This window comes from Coenobita brevimanus, chromosome 16 (assembly GCF_032717465.1).
Source record: "Coenobita brevimanus isolate Jiangsu-jjx chromosome 16, ASM3271746v2, whole genome shotgun sequence".
In the NCBI taxonomy this organism is placed as follows: domain Eukaryota; kingdom Metazoa; phylum Arthropoda; class Malacostraca; order Decapoda; family Coenobitidae; genus Coenobita; species Coenobita brevimanus.
Window position 1 is genome coordinate 28,491,649 of NC_136969.1, and position 15,000 is coordinate 28,506,648.

The following is a 15,000-nucleotide window of genomic DNA, read 5'->3' on the forward strand; positions in this document are numbered from 1 at the left end:
ATTCCTACCTACATATCTATACTCATCATCATCATCATCATCATCATCATCATCACCATCATCATTATCATCATCATCATCATCATCATCATCATCACCATCATCATCATCATCATCATTACCATCACTGTCATCACCATCATCATCACCATCATCACCACCACCATCATCATCACCATCATCATCATCATCACCACCACCATCATCATCATCACCATCATCATCATCATCATCAACATCATCATTATCATCACCATCATCATCATCATCACCATCACCATCATCATCTAATCACAGCCACCTACCTGTATCACCCACATAAAATACCACCTACAGTACACCATTATCCCCACCTACACCGCCACTGCTAACACCACCCACTTACACCACCATCTCAACATCCCTTCCTGCATAGTCATTAACACCACCTACACCACTAACACCACCATCAACAATACCACCACCACTAACACCACCACCTACACCATTTCCACACAAATTCAACCTTTAATTCCACCTACACCACTACCACCACCACCTACACCATTTCTACATACCTACAATCATTAATTCCATCTACACCACCACCACTACCACCACCACCACCATCAACCAAAAACACATTTATCACTATTACTGCAACTACCACCATCACAACAACCACTGTCACCGCTACCACCATCACCACCATCACATAAAAATATAAGCAATTCTTGTCACCAATATTACAACTACCACAATCAGAATAACCACCATCACCCCTACCACAACTACCAACATTCCTCTACCACCACTACCACCACAACTACCACCATCATATATACTAAATCCTGATCATCAACATTACAACTACCACCATCACAACAACCACACTTTCTACCACCATTACCACCATCACGTGATCAAAAGTCCCTACCACTATCATTACAGCTACCACAATCACAGCAACCAGTCACTACCACAATCCAGACCACCACTCATACCATAGTTCTACCACTACTACAATTACTACCATTAATTCGCAGTCAGATCAACCACTATCTCTCTACCACCACTATCACAGCAACCACAATCCTCTCTACCACAACTATAACCATCACGTAAGTATCTATATACCATTCCTATCATTAATACTCCAGCTACCACTATCTACCACCATTACCACAACTACCACAATCACAGCAACTACCATCAAATAACCACCATCCCTCTACCACTACTACCACAATCCATTACAGGTACTACCACCATCACAACAACCACCATCACCTCTGTTACCTCTCCCATATCAATCCATCACCGTAAGCAGCAAACAAACATTATTTTCCTTTCTCTCTCTCTCTCTCTCTCTCTCTCTCTCTCTCTCTCTCTCTCTTGCTCTCTTTCTCTCTCTCTCTCCATATCGTTTCCCCCTCCTCTCTCCCTTTCCCCTCTTACTCTATTATTACTCCTCCCTACCTTTCTCTCCACCTCCCCCTTTCCACCCAATTCTCTCTCACTCCCCTTCTCCCTTTTATTTCACCCCCCTCTCTCCCTCCTTCCCTCTCCCTCTTCTCCCCCCTCTTACTATTATTCCCCCTTCCCCTCTCATTTTACTGTTTCCCTTCTCCCTCTCTTCCTATAATTCCTCCCCCCCCCCTCTCTCTCTCTCTCTCTCTCTCTCTCTCTCAATATTACGCCTCCCGTCCTATATTTCCCTCCCCCCCCATGGCGCTAATGGATATGCCCTCATAAACCCTCCCCTACCTTTAACCCGGGGGAAAAAATATATGCGTTTTCCCTATAATCTTTCCCTCCCCTTCCCCTACTCTTTCTCTTTCCCTCTCTCCCCTTCCTTCCCTCTTTCCCCAATTCTTTCACCCCCTTTCCCTCCCCCACTCTACCCTTCCTCTTCCTCTTTCTCCCCCTTTTACTTCCTCTTCATTTTCCTCCCCCGCCACACCCTCTTTTCCTTACTGCTTTTCTTCTTCCTATCTTCCCTTTCTCCCTAACCTAATGTTCTTCTTCCCTTCCTTCCCCTTCTCATTCCTTTCCTCTTCTACTATTCATTTTCCCTTCCTTCCCCTTCCTCTTCCTTTCCTCTCCTACTCTTCCTCTTCCTTTCCCTCCCCTCGTTCTACCGTTCCTCTTCCCTTTTCTTCCACCCTAAATATTTTTCCTATAATTCTTTCCTTTTCCATCCTCTATCCTCTTTTCCCTTCTTTTCCTCTTCCCTTTCCTCATCTTTCTTACTCTCGCTTCTCCCTTCCCTTTCCTTAACTGCTCTACTCTGCCTCCTCCCTTCCCTCCACCTTTCCCCTCCCCTCCTCTACTCTCCCCTTCTCTTCCCTCCACCCCCTCCCCTTCCCTTCCCCCTACCCCTTTTTCCCTTCGTCCACTCCTCCTCTTACTCCCCCTCCCTCCTTCCCTTTCCTCAACTGTCCTACTCTTTCTCCTCCCTTCTCTCCATCCCTCCCCTCCCCTACTCTTCCCTTCCCTACCCTCTCCCCTACTCTTCCCTTCCCTTCCCCCTACCCTTTTTTCCCTTCATCCCCTCCACCCCTCTCCTTTCTTCTTTGTTATCCTTGTCTTGAACCACTTAAATAAATACCCGATACTCTTTTTCCTTTAACTTGGCCTAAAATTATCATCTCTCCATCCTGAATATTGAGTAGTAACAGAAGACTATCCCTACACAATGATGCTAGTCACGAAGAAGTGCTGGGGAATGAATGTAGAGGAGCGGCAGTAAAGTTATGTGACACTGCAAAGGGAGAAAAGGTGAAAAAAAAGGTGAAAAAAAAACAAAGAGGATTAGAAAAAAGTCCTACTGCTATATGCTCTCCTTTGTACTCCTTTGTACTCTTCTGAACTCCTTTGTGCTCCTCCCTCCATGCTCTCCCCTCCCATCTCCCCATCTCCTCTCCTTTCCTCTTCTCTTTACGCTCCCTATTTATGATTTCTCCCTTTTCCTCATTTTTCACCCTCATCATTTTGCAAGGAAATGCCGCTACTACTACTACTACTACTAAATAATAATAATAATAATAATAATAATAATAATAATAATAATAATGGTAGTAATAACACGTGGTAGTAGTATAATAACAGCATGTAGTGCTACTGCTGCTGCTGCTGCTGCTGCTGCTGCTACTACTACTACTAATACAGCAACAGCAGCAGCAGGACGATAGTAGTAGTAGTAGTAGTAGTAGTAGTAGTAGTAGTAGTAGTAGTAGTAGTAGAAGGAACGCAAAAACAGCTATAATAATAATAATAATAAAAAAAATAATAATAATAACAACAGTACTAATACTAAAATTACAAATACTTACGTAAATACTAACAATAAAGCAGAAATAAATCCGCACAATATACCACAAAAACACGTATATCAAACAAACAGAATAAAAGCAGTACACAAAATAAAACCAATAAAAACATCCCAAAATCAAAATAATAAAAAAAAAAAACAAAAAACACACCCTCTTCTCTCAACTCCCTGGCTTTTGACAACCAATTGCCGAAAATAAGAATTGGCAAGCTGAAAAATTTCCCCCCCTTGTCACGCGAATTACAGGCACCGTCAATATGATGTATAGACGGTAGTATTTGTTTTTTTTCTCGTACTCTCATTTTATTTTTATTCTCTAGTTCCTTAATATGTACTTTATTTTTCTGTTTTCTTAGTATTTTCTTTCTTTCTTTTTCCATTTTTCTTTCGTTTCCTCATTTTTCTTATTCTTTATTCCTTTATTTCATTCTTCATTAAATATCCTTTTTCTTTTATTTTTTTTCTCCTTTATTTTCGATTAACTCTCGTTTTCTTACCTTTTCTTGTTTTATTTTTCAGTTTCTTATTCCATTCTTTATTTAATTATCCTTTTCTTTGCATTTTCTTTCTTTATTCTTTCTTTGTTTCGTTTTTTCCCTCTCGTTTTCTCATTTTTCTTATTCCACTATTTACCCTCTTATTTTATTCTTTGTTTAATTTCCTTTTTCTTTGTATTTTCTTGCTTTTTGCCTTTGCCTGTTACTCATTTTTTTTCCAATTTATTTTAGTTCTTTTTCTCTATTTTTTTCTTTTTTCTTATTCTTTTCACATGTGTATTTTTCTAATTCCTTTGTTTTTCATTTTCTTGTTATCCTTCTTACATTTTTTTTTTATTTTTAGTATCTCTCTATTTTCCTTTTTTCTTAATTTTCTTCATTGTTTTCATAGCCCTATTTGCTTGTCTTTCTTCGCTCTGTTTTTCAAGTCCTTCATTTTTAAATTATTTTGTTAGCGCAATTTGACTGTCTTTCTCTTTTTTCTTGTTAGTTTTTTTACATTTATTTTGACAACCAGTTAAAGAAAATGAAATATGGGAAGATATGAAAAATGAAGAGATGAAGAAAATGAAAAATAGCAAGAGATGAAGAGATGAAGAAAATGAAAAATGGCAGAGATGAAGAAATGAAGAGATGAAGAAAATGAAAAATGGCAGAGATGAAGAAATGAAGAGATGAAGAAAATGAAAAATGGCAGATGAAGAAATGAAGAGATGGAGAAAATGAAAAATAGCAAGAGATGAAGAAATGAAGAGATGAAGAAAATGAAAAATGGCAGAGATGAAGAAATGAAGAGATGAAGAAAATGAAAAAAGGCAGATGAAGAAATGAAGAGATGAAGAAAATGAAAAAAGGCAGATGAAGAAATGAAGAGATGAAGAAAATGAAAAATGGCAAAGATCAAGAAATGAAGAGATGAAGAAAATGAAAAATGGCAGAGATGAAGAAATGAAGAGATGAAGAAAATGAAAAATAGCAAGAGATGAGAAAATGAAGAGATGAAGAAAATGAAAAATGGCAGAGATGAAGAAATGAAGAGATGAAGAAAATGAAAAATGGCAGGAGATGAAGAAATGAAGAGATGGAGAAAATGAAAAATGGAAAAGGATGAAAAAAATCTTCGCTCCTTCTCATGCAAATTACAAAAAAAAAAAAAAAATCATATATTACATTTGTAGTTCTTTGGCTTTTCCCTTTTTTTATATATTTACATTTTCATTTTATATATTTTTTCTTCTGTAATCTATTGGTCTGTATTTTAATTTGTTCTGTATTATTTGTTTTCTTTATGTTTTTTGTCATTTCTTTATTTTCTTTTGTTTTCTTCTTGTCTTAATTTTGTCTTTCCTTTAATCTTTTGTTTTTCATTTTCATTACAGTTGTGTCACTTTTTCTTTTCTCTTTTTGTTTCATTTTTTCTTTTTAGTTTTAATTTTGTCTTTTCTATTTTCTTTTTGCTTTTCTCTCACTTGTGTTTCATTTTTCTTTTAGTCTATCGCCACTTTTTTTTTTTTTTTTTTTAGACGTGTGACCAAAGTTTCTGGAAATTTGGGCGGATGTGGCGTGATGTTATTTGGTGTGTGTGTGTGTGTGTGTGTGTGTGTGTGTGTGTGTGTGTGTGTGTGTGTGTGTGTGTGTGAGAGAGAGAGAGAGAGAGAGAGAGAGAGAGAAAGAGAGATGAGTGACAGTCGGAAAAAGCCTGTCATTAGGTTGTTGCAAGCAGTGTCGCAGGTTACTAATTGCAAAGGTAATGTTATTGACTGGTGGCTGCGGTGGTTGCGGTTGCGGTGGTGGTGGTGGTGTGGTGTTGTGGTTGTAGTGATTGTGGTTGACTGGTGGGAAAGTGATGGTGGTGGTGTGGTGTGGTGATTGTGGTGGTAGTGGTTTTAGGTGTGGTTGTGGGTGGGGTGACTGTGGTATTTTCTTGACTGTTTGGATGGTGGTGGTGTGGTGTTTGTGGTTATTGTGGTTGCAGTTATAGTTGTGGATGTGGTGACTGTAGTATGTTCTTGACTGTTGGGATGGTGGTGATACTGTGATATGGTGATTGTGGTGATTGTAGTTGTGGTGATTGTGGTTGTGGAAGTGGTGGGCTGTCACATTCCCCAACTTCTTCGCTGCATTTTCTCATCAGCAATTTTCACATTATTCAACTTCTTTTTACATGACTCAGCCACATTCTTCATCTTCACTGCAGTTTCACATCAACCATTATTGTCACATTCTTCATCTTCACTGCAGTTTCACATCAACCATTATTGTCACATTCTTCATCTTCACTGCAGTTTCACATTATTGATTGTCACATTCATCAACTTCTTCATTGCATTTTCACGTCAGTTATTCTCACAGTCAACCTTTTCACTGCATTCTCACATCACTTATCACATTGTCAGGCAGCGTATTCCTTCTCGTTGCACACACACACACACACACACACACACACACACACACACACACACACACACAACTACTAATACTACATTTTTGTCATTCCCATCCTAATATATTTTCCATCTACTCCTCATCTCCCTCCCAATTGTTAACATTCGTCCAATCTCGCTTTCATACTTTTTAAACACACATTTCTACAAATTTTCTAAACCAGTATCCAAAAAAAAAAAAAAATCATATACTAAGAATGTTTATCAAAATTTTTCTTCGTATATCATCGCTGACTTTCAATTTTCTTTGTCTTTACTAAATTACTCAAGGATTTTTTTTTTTTTGACTTTATTCACTCCCTCCTTTATTTGTGTAACATTTTTCTTTACAAACCCCCTTCAGTACAAACAGGCTTTTCTTAAATTGACAAAAAAAAAATCGAGTAGTGAGAGCAGCAGAGATAAACAGAAAGTAAACAAAAAAAAAAAAAGTTTGGCGACAGCAACAAGGATAAACGGAAAATTGAAAAAAAGATTGTATGGTGACAGCAACAGGGATAAACAGCAAATCGAAAGAAAAAAAAACGGTGACAGCAATAGGGATAAGCGGAAAATCGACAAAAAAATCGATTGATGACAGCAACAGGAATAAACGGTAAATCGAAAAAAAATTGTGACAGCAACGGGGATAGACGGAAAATGACGTGACCCGGAATTATGGGGGTTAACACTGAGTGCGCGGATGTGTATATGTAAACCATCGAATTCTGCGTGTTGGTTTTATAACACCCGCGAGGACTGGAAATGGCTGGCCTGCATTCCTCTAAATAATGAAATCCACAGCCAGCTACCGAGGCCTTACTCTAACACACACACACAAACAAACACACACACACACACACACACACACACACACACACACACACACACACACACACTCTCTCTCTCTCTCTTTCTCTCTCGAAAAAAAAAACAAAAAAAAAAAACAAAAAACTCAGGTGGGTACAGCTGTCAGAAGGTGGCCAGAATAAATTATATACTAAAAGGCAATTCTGAAAGGGTAATATAATCAATGGGGAGTATAATTAGCCCACTAGTATACTCTCGTCATGTTAGGTAAATACAGTATCTGCCAACTCTCTGATGACACTAGAAATCCTAACTGCTATACCCTTACTTCCACCAGACGATTTATTCAGTTTTGGAATAGCTCACGCCCTAGAAAAGTTAAAGACAATCTGTACTTACAATTTTAACCTTCTAGATCCCAAAGGATGCGCCTGAGTCAAATAATTTCACCTGGCATAACCTTACGTGTACACACCATCCCACCTGTATCCACCATTTCACCTGTACCCACCATCCCACCTGTGTCCAGCACCCCAGCACATCCCTAAAGGTGTACTCTGCCTATGGACACGACCTTCAGATGCACAACACAGGCAGCTCAGACACACCCCAGTGAGTGAAGCAAAAATCGAAGGAATTAAAAATGTGACGCTGAAAAAACTCTATGGTTGCAACTTGCCAGATTTCATTATTAAAAAAACGTACTGTGAGTGAGTGAGTGAGAATGAGAGAGTGGGTGAGTGAGTGAGAGAGTGGGTCTTGGAGTGTGCGACTGAGTGAGTGAGTGATTGACAGTTAGGAACACACTAAACTCGGCCGTCAGTCTGGGTGCGGCGAAACCACTTCAAGATTTCTGATGTCTTGAAAGCGTTAAGAACATCGCCATAAGTTCTAAAGCAATTCCGTGCCGCCTCACCGCAACATTCTTCGCTATTTCTCTCACAACCCATCTCGAAGCCGCCATAATGATGTCCTTGGCGGCAAATTCAAACTAGCTTAACTACAGCAAGTTTTACTCTCATTACAAAGTCCGTGATGAAGTTTACCAAATTTTTTAACTCCACCCAAAAATCAGCTAACTCATGCTTGTTCCTTTTAATATATACCCAGATTTTTTTATATTTATTTTTACAGAGATTCAGAAACTGGTGACAAAATTTAGAAGACCCCAAAATTGATATCATAAAACCCAAATTACTTTTTTAATATACCATGATTTTTTTTAATTACTACAGGGATCCAGAAAGAAAATATCCCCCTCCCAAAATAAAAGTTTGAACAATGTGCCCATCATTTCAGTGAACATGGTAGTAATATTTTCTCCACTTTTGTCCTTCTGTTTCCTTGTTTCTCGATCCTACCTTCTTCCTTAGGAGGGAATTTTGTTAGAAAGACAACGACGACAACAAAAAACGAGTAAGAAAACGACAAAGACGACGGTAATAATGATGATGATGATGATGATGATGATGATGATGATGATGATGATGATGATGATGATTATGATGATGGTAACGGTAAATGATATTGATGATGTTGATGATAATGGTGATGATAAATGATAATGATGATACTGGTGATAATGATGATGATACAAATGTCAGTGAAAATGAATCATATTCTCGTTGGCTTGAGAGACTGTGTAACACCTCATCTTGACCGATTTAACCCATCATCATCATCATCATCATCATCATCATCGTCGTCGTCATCATCATCATTATTATCATCATCATCATCATCATCATCATCGTCGTCGTCATCATCATCATTATTATCATCATCATCACCACCACCACCACCACCACCACCATCATCATCATTATCATCATCATCTAAAGACTTAAATCCTCTCCTCATATATAAAAAGGAAAAAAGTTATGTCCGCGAAAATAATAAAGTGTAATATGGAAAGTAGTTTGATAAAGAAATTGGAGTCTCCTTTCACGAATACCGATCGATCCAGTGAAATAAAAAGAACTCCCTCCCCTTCAAATTTGCCGAGAGCGAGAGACTAACGAGGAGAGTGTATGTGAGTGAGGTGGAGGTGGGGGGGAGAGGGAGAGGGAGACCAATGAAGAGGGATGGAGTGGAGAGGTATATGAGAGAGGGGTGTGTGAGGTGGGAGCAGGACAATGAAATGGCGGGGGACAGGGCGACGTGGAGGTGATTTGTTTGTGGCCACCCCTCATAGGATTAAGACGTCTGGCAATAGATAGATAGATAGATAGATAGTATTCTGTACAAGTTTTATAAATATTATTTTTCTTTTGGAGACCCAAAGACGGATGACCACTCCCTGAAGGCTAAAAAATAAAAAATAAAAATAAAAATGAAAACTAAGACTCATATACGCTACTGTCTTTCGTAATATTAAACTGATTTATTTATATTTTTTTACAGAAACCAAAGGACAATAGAAAAGTGCTCTATATAAAAAAGTCATATTACTTTTAGAATCATAATTGTTTTTAATTTTTCCGAAACCCAGAGTAAAAAAGCCGGTATAAAAATAAAGTCATACATTCAAAATCCATATCTTTTGTATTAACAGATAAAATATATACCTGTGCTAATCTTCATTTTATTTATTTTTACAGAGACCCCCAAACAACTAAGAATCCCCTAGAAAATAAAAAAAAAAAGGACTGAAATTAGGAAGACGTAGCCAACGCCACACCCGCACATCCGGACGAAGCAGACGCCAAACATCATGGAGGACGGGGATGCCAAACTGAATCTTTCCCCTGACCTTCCCTGGCGGCGTGGGACCCAAAATGGCGGGTCTGGGGCGTGAGTATGTGGTGCAGGATCGTTGGGGAGTGAGTGAGGAACGGGGGAGAAACATATCGCCCAATATAAGTATGTCGAGCACGGGACAATGACGGGAGGGATGCAGTGTTCGTGTCCCCTCAAGTGGCGGGGGCTTCTGCTTGGCATATCCGGTTTAATGTCCTTGGGTAAGTAACTAAATACCTGACTATACTCTTGTCACTATAACTTGGCCTAAGATTGACACCTTTCCATCTTGAATGCTGAGCTATAACGGGAGAATAACAGTACACACTATTAGTCATGAAGATGTGCCACGGAAAGGATGCAGAGCTGTTGTATGGTATTATCCTTTTACTGAGTTAAGAGAAATAAGCTGCAAAAGGACGAAAATCTCAGCCAAGTCAAGGTGAAAGAACTATATACCTGCAATTAACAGTAGCAAGAGGAATAACGTATATAAACAATGAATAAAGTAAAGTAAGTTACGGGTATTATAAGGTGCTGAGAGAAGTATGTTTATGGGTATTGTTAGGTGCATGGATAACTGAGGTTTTGAACTGAAGAATCGAATAACAGGTGCATCCTTAAATATCCTTAGGTAAATAGCTACAAATCATATCCAACTACCTTTCAAATGTGAAGATAAATAGACAAAAGGCAAATAAATAGCGTGGAAAATGAAGTGAGCTGACAGGTATCTGGAAATGTGCGTGTAGCCTAAGTCGTGAGCCGGGGAATCGAACAACAATGGCGTCCTTTGTTGACACGGAGGAAAGGGTAGGCAGCGCCGCGCCCCCTCTTTGATCGTATTAACTCAGGCAGAAGCATCGTACATAATGGCGTTACAGAGTCCTTCAGACCCCTCCTTTACCCTCGCCCCTCCTCGCTCCGATGAAAAATGACCGACTTGCAGTATCTTGTTACGCGAAAAGACGAAAATTTACGAGACGGTTTAGACGCCTGATGATGGGACCCTATTTTTTTCCCCTACCTTACCGTCTTGCATTCCAAAGCCCCTGAGAGTACAAGAGCGATTTTTCTTAACCATTTATCTAAAAAGGATATTATTTTACTCTTTATTCTTGCTTTTTCAGACGATTTTCCTCATCTTACGACCCACTATTTCCATTTTCTCTTATTCTTTTACTTTCATTTTCTTTGTTCGAAGCACTGTTTCCTTTTCTCTCATTCTTTTTATCTTTTTTCTTTTTTTCTTTTTCTTTTTCTCTCTCTAACTTCTCTCATCTCGAAGCTTTGAGGAAAAATTGCACTCCCTTGCGTACAATGAGTTTTTTTTTTTTTTCTCCACACCACTTCGAGTATATTTTATTTCTCCCATTTCCAGACGATTTTCTTAAGCTCAGGGGCCCCTCTCTCTCTCTCTCTCTCTCTCACGCTCTCACTCTCTCTCTCTCTCGCCTTGCATTCCAAGTCCCTTGAGTACCAGAGGCAATTTTCTTAGCAGCCATCTTGCCATCACAACATCTTTTATTTCAGACTGTTTTATTCAGTTAAGGAAACACTATTATTTTCTTTCTTTCTTCCACTTTATTATTTTATTTTTCATTATTGACGCGTGAAGGGGTAGAGAGACTTTCCTTTATCACTTCACTACGAGGACGTCTTCATTATTTTATTATCTTTATTTCCGAATAACTTTATTCTGATTGTTATATACTTTTCTCTCTCTCTTACGTTTTCTATAATGATGAGAAACAGGGGGGACTTTTCCAAAAAACCCTTCACTGCGAGGACGTGTATCTTTTGTTTTTTTTTTCTTTTTACCTATTTCCAAACTATTTTATTCAGCTTAGGACTTTTCTACCTAAAGGGCTATGATCTACCCTTAGCCCTTTCACCCCTAGTAGATACACCCTTAGCCCCTTTTCACCCCTAGTAGATAGAGCTCTTTCACCCCTAGTAGATATACCCTTTGCCTGAAGTAGACATAACCTTAGCCCTTTCACCCCTAGTAGATATACCCTTTGCCTGAAGTAGACATAACCTTAGCCCTTTCACCCCTAGTAGATATACCCTTTGCCTGAAGCAGACATAACCTTAGCTCTTTCACCCCTAGTAGATATACCCTTTGCCTGAAGTAGACATAACCTTAGCCCTTTCACCCCTAGTAGATATACCCTTAGCCCTTTTACCCCTAGTAAATATACCCTAGTTCTTTCACCCCTAGTAGATAAACCCTTAGCCCTTTCACCCCTAGTAGACATATCCTTAGCTCTTTCACCCCTAGTAGATATAGCCTTAGCCCTTTCACCCCTTGTAGATATACCCTTAGCCCTTTTCACTCCTAGTAGATATACCCTTAGCCCTTTCACCCCTTTGTTGATATACCCTTATCCCTTTCACCCCTAGTAGACATACCCCTTTTGCCCTAGTAGATATACCCTTAGCCCCTTCACCCTTAGTAGATATACCCTTAACCCTTTAAAAAAAAATGGGTGTGCGGTGAAGAGTCAAATAAATGGGAAAATGGTCAGGAACAAAGGAGTGAATGAATAAAGTGAAAGAAAATGGTCATGCAGAGAAATAGTTAATGAAAAAAAACAAAAACAAAAAATGGTTATGCAGTGAAAGAGTTAGTGAATAAAGTGCAAAAAATTGTAATCAGATAAAAGAAATGAAGAATGCAATGGAAAAATAGTCATGAACGAAGGAGTTAAGGAAAAAAAGTAAAAAAAAAAAAAAAGAAGAAAAAAGAAAATAGAAGAAAAAGTAAAGAAAAAATAAAGGAAAAAGAAGAAAAAATAAACAGCAAAAAATAAATAAACTAGAAGATTAATAAAGAAAAAAATAAAGGATATAGAAGAAAAAATGAATACAAATAAAGAAAATAAAAGAAAATCAAGAAAATAAAACAGAGAAAAAGAAATAAATATATAAGAACTAAAATAAAGGAAATCAAAGAAATAAAAAAGAAAAACAAAATAAAATAATAAAAATAAAAGGCAATAATAATAAATGAATAAAAATAAATAATGAATAAAATAAATAATAAAAAATCAGTCATGCAATAAAGTAATTAAAGGCCACTTATGCTTGTACAGGAAGTTATTATAATATTTTAATTATAGCGTTAAAAGGAGGAAGATTTTTGTGTCAAGTTAATTAGGTGCTGGGAGAGAGAGAGAGAGAGAGAGAGAGAGAGAGAGAGAGAGAGAGAGAGACTCAAACCATTCTGATCCGATCTGAACCAAAGTTGGTGGAAAGGTTGAGGGTAAGGCAAGCATGGGGTATGTCGAGTTGGGGAGTAATTTGTCGAGAGTCAAGATGATGGGAAAATTCTTATATTCGATCCTTAGACCAACTGCTGGGCGAGGGTATTGCACTCTGAATGTTCCTTGATATTATTATTATTATTATTATTATTATTATTATTATTGTTATTATTATTATTATTATTATTATTATTATTATTATTACTATTATTATTATTATTATTATTATTATTATTATTATTACTATTATTATTATTATTATTATTATTATTATTATTATTATTATTATTATTATTATTATTATTATTATTATTATTATTATCATCTACTACTACTACTACTACTACTACTACTATTACTACTACTACTACTACTACTACCACAACTACTACTACCACCACTACTACTACTCCTACTTCTACCTCTACTACTTCTACTACTACTACTGCTACTACTACTACTACTATTACCACTACTGCTATTACTCATTATTATTATTATTATTATTATTATTATTACTGTTATTATTATTATTATTTTCATCATCATCATCACTGTCTCCCTCATAATTAAAAAAATGATAATAGGAAAAACAGGACCTAAAAGATAGCGTTCAAAAGGACTTAAAAATATTTCAGCACGTTACAGACAGCTGCAAACTTCCTTAGTATTTTTTGGCGGGGTTGAAAATGTTATTACTGGAGAGAGAGAGAGAGAGAGAGAGAGAGAGAGAGAGAGAGAGAGAGAGAGAGAGAGAGAGAGAGAGAGAGAGAGAGAGAGAGAGAGGAAAAGAAACCAACCCACACAATACCACACAAACCTTCCACTTTCATCCCTCCCTAAATTCAGCTCTGATATTCCTGACGTTTCCAATATCAATCATGCCTTTTTACCGCTACATATGTTTTTTCCTTCCCTTTGTCGCTGCATATGTATTTTTACCTCGCCCAGGAAGGAGTCCGGCACGTATTGTATTTGGTCGAGTTTTTATTTCACTTATTCTTTGGAACACTACGGAAAAACGGCTGAATTAAATTATATGAAACTTTCAGGATATGTGGCCACTGGTTCAAAAAATGTATGATTAAATTTTGGAGGTAATCGAGTGACCCTGAAAGGTCAAAATCAAAATTCAGGATTTACAGAGGGCTATAACTTGAAACCGGTTGAAGACAAAGAAATTTACTGTTATCAGCATACAGGAACTCCCATATGGGCTCTCATTTGGCACCAAGACCTTTGACCTTGAGTGACCTTGAAAGGTCAAACTTAAGGTCACGGAAATTCAGGGGGCTATAACTCAAACTGGCTGAAGATAGAGAGACATTTACTTTTATCAACTATATAGAAAGTCTTGTATGGGTTTTTAATTGGTACCATGACTTTTGACCTTAAGTGACCTCGAGTGGTCAAACTCAAGGTCATGGATATCCGTAAAACAACTAGCATATAAGTAAACTAATCGTTATTATAACTTTCGTGGTTACAAAAAGTAGGCTATAATTCTACGTATAATGAAATTGAAGATCTTTATTATAAGTACGAGTAAATCTAAATGTCTTCCACTTTGAAAGGTGAAACGCAAGACCATGGAGTTTCACAGGGCTAGTAGAAGCTGAAGTTAAGGAGATATTTACTACCATCAACACTGGAACTCATTATTGCACAGTTTACAAATAATTAGTACTGAAAGATGACAAGGTCCATTTCATTTGCGCCATAACCTTAGACTTTAATTGTTTACTGGCACTGAATGGCAGTACCGATTCGGAATTTAACAGCAATAGAATAAATGCTGTCGGGCGAGGTTTGTTGTGCCTGCCACCACTTGTATACTTTCTTTCTTTCTTTTCTTTTTTACTCCCGGAGATTTCATAAAGTCTGTCCTCCCTATCCCCTCCCTTCCCATAGTTTTTCATCGGAATTATACATTTTCTTATAAAGGTTGA

The 15,000-nt window shown here is 37.6% G+C and overlaps 1 protein-coding gene across 1 annotated transcript in view; it reads left to right on the forward strand.

Annotated features, from left to right (window-relative positions):
* Positions 1-9,820: 9,820 nt before the first annotated feature.
* The window catches only part of LOC145391026 (zwei Ig domain protein zig-8-like), a 168,891-nt gene continuing 163,711 nt past the window's right edge, over positions 9,821-15,000 (forward strand). Inside the window, exon 1 of the mRNA XM_080265759.1 lies at positions 9,821-9,905. Within this exon, the coding sequence (XP_080121885.1) occupies positions 9,821-9,905 (85 nt within the window). The remainder of the gene's footprint in view (positions 9,906-15,000) is intronic.